This window comes from Alexandromys fortis, unplaced genomic scaffold (genome assembly GCF_014885135.2).
Source record: "Alexandromys fortis isolate MF-2015 unplaced genomic scaffold, M_Fortis_MF-2015_v1.1 scaffold_6391, whole genome shotgun sequence".
Taxonomy (NCBI): Eukaryota; Metazoa; Chordata; class Mammalia; order Rodentia; family Cricetidae; genus Alexandromys; species Alexandromys fortis.
Window position 1 is genome coordinate 1 of NW_026074277.1, and position 1649 is coordinate 1649.

The window sequence follows — 1649 nt, forward strand, 5'->3', positions numbered from 1 at the left end:
CAGCCGAGGCAGCGATGTTGAGGCCCCGCTTCCCGAAGCTCAGCATGGTCTCGTAGCTGCGCTCCCTTGCCTGCACAATGCACGCATCAATCTCCTGCAGACCCAGAGCGGAGAGCTCAGATCAACCAAGGAGCCATTTCTCTGCGGACCCCGACAAGTCACTGGTTGTCATCATCCCTAGCCCACCCCTACCTAGGACCCAGGAGTCAGACAGAGGCTCAGAACAAAAACTAAGAGCGGGGTTCCCCATTCACACACCCACTCCACACCTCAGTGAAGTGTCCCTTCCATTTTTCCATGCCCACATCAACTTCCTGCTGGCATGTCACACCCCTAAAGTCCATTCGTGTGTATCACCCAGGTAGAGGAGGACAGCCAACCCCTTTCACAGTCCCACAGCAAATCTGAAGTGGGCAGGAAATTAGACCCAGACATCTCCACCTCCCCGAACCTGAGATACAGGGCTCTCTCTGACACACCCTCTCCCTGACACAACCTTCTGTGTTCTTCCTCTACTCCCCCTGGGGTACCTTCTCATGGCGGGATAGGGACGGGTGGACAAACTTTCGGTAAAGCAGGCTGGCCCCCTTGGTGTAAGGCGAGAGCAGCCACAGCACGAAGGCCATCTTGATCTCATAGTAAAAAGGGAACCTGTGGGAAGGGGAGGGGTGTGTGTGAGCCAGGTGCCAGGTGGGGGGTAGGCCTTCCTAACCCATCGCCTGCCAATCCTTGTGCCAGACCAGGAAATGAAGACGTCCGTGAAGGTCTCTGCTGCCATGAAGATTGCAAAGACGATCCAGTACATCATCCACCGGACCTGTGGGTCAGAGTGCACAGAGCTCAGCTTGGGAGCCTGAGGTGCCAACGCCCGCCCCCGGCTGCCCAACCCAGAGATTCCTGAGAGCCAGTCCCACTGCATTGCTGCATTTCCCCACGTCTGCTCAGAGGGAGCCCCTGAGGAACCGCCTTTCTTCGTGCGCACCCCAGCATGCTTCACCCACAAGATCCTCCATAGGCCTGCTAATGGCTGGCCCTCCTTCCACGCTCCCTTGATCTGGAGTTTGAGAGGCCAGCTCAGGCCTTCCATGTCACCAAGTCCGACCACCCCCTCCCTGACCACTCCTCAAAGGTGACCACATTACCTAAGCTTTCCCGCCAACCCTTTGCACTCACATATTCTCGAATGTTCTTGCTCTTCACAGCCTTGTAGGAAGCATATGCAGGATACAGCATCCCAAATATGAGCCTGGAACAGCAGCCATAGGAAGTGTGAGGGGCACCATGCCCCACCCTCTCCCTGCCAGGTGGCTGATTCCCCCAACTTGGGTTGGGGTGCGAGGTGGCAGTGCCTGCCCTGTTTTTCCCGCTTGGCTTGCACAACCCAAGGTGCCTGAGTCAGTGCCCTGGAGGCTGCCTCCCCACCCGGCTGTTTACAAACATCCCAAGCCTGCTCAGGCCTGCACTGATGGCCCATGGGTACAGGATAGCCTGAGAACACACAACAAGGTGGGTGAGGGCACCAAGCTGTCCCCTCCCACCACACGCAATCAGGCTCAGGGCCACCAGGATGCAGAGAGAGAGAGAGAGAGAGAGTGTGAGAGAGAGAGAGAGTGAGAGAGAGAGAGAGAGAGAGAGAGAGAGAGAGAGAG

At 57.2% G+C, this 1649-nt stretch overlaps 1 protein-coding gene across 1 annotated transcript; it reads right to left on the bottom strand.

Moving 5' to 3' along the window:
- Positions 1-4: 4 nt before the first annotated feature.
- LOC126496515 (receptor expression-enhancing protein 4) lies at positions 5-1585 on the bottom strand (the record flags this gene model as incomplete). The annotated part of the gene is made up of 4 exons (XM_050134004.1): positions 1174-1585; positions 741-817; positions 531-651; positions 5-94 (listed from the first exon to the last, which is right to left on the bottom strand). Coding segments are annotated over exons 1-4 (348 nt in total), but the record flags the coding sequence as incomplete, so codon positions are not given.
- Between the last annotated feature and the right edge of the window lie 64 nt (positions 1586-1649).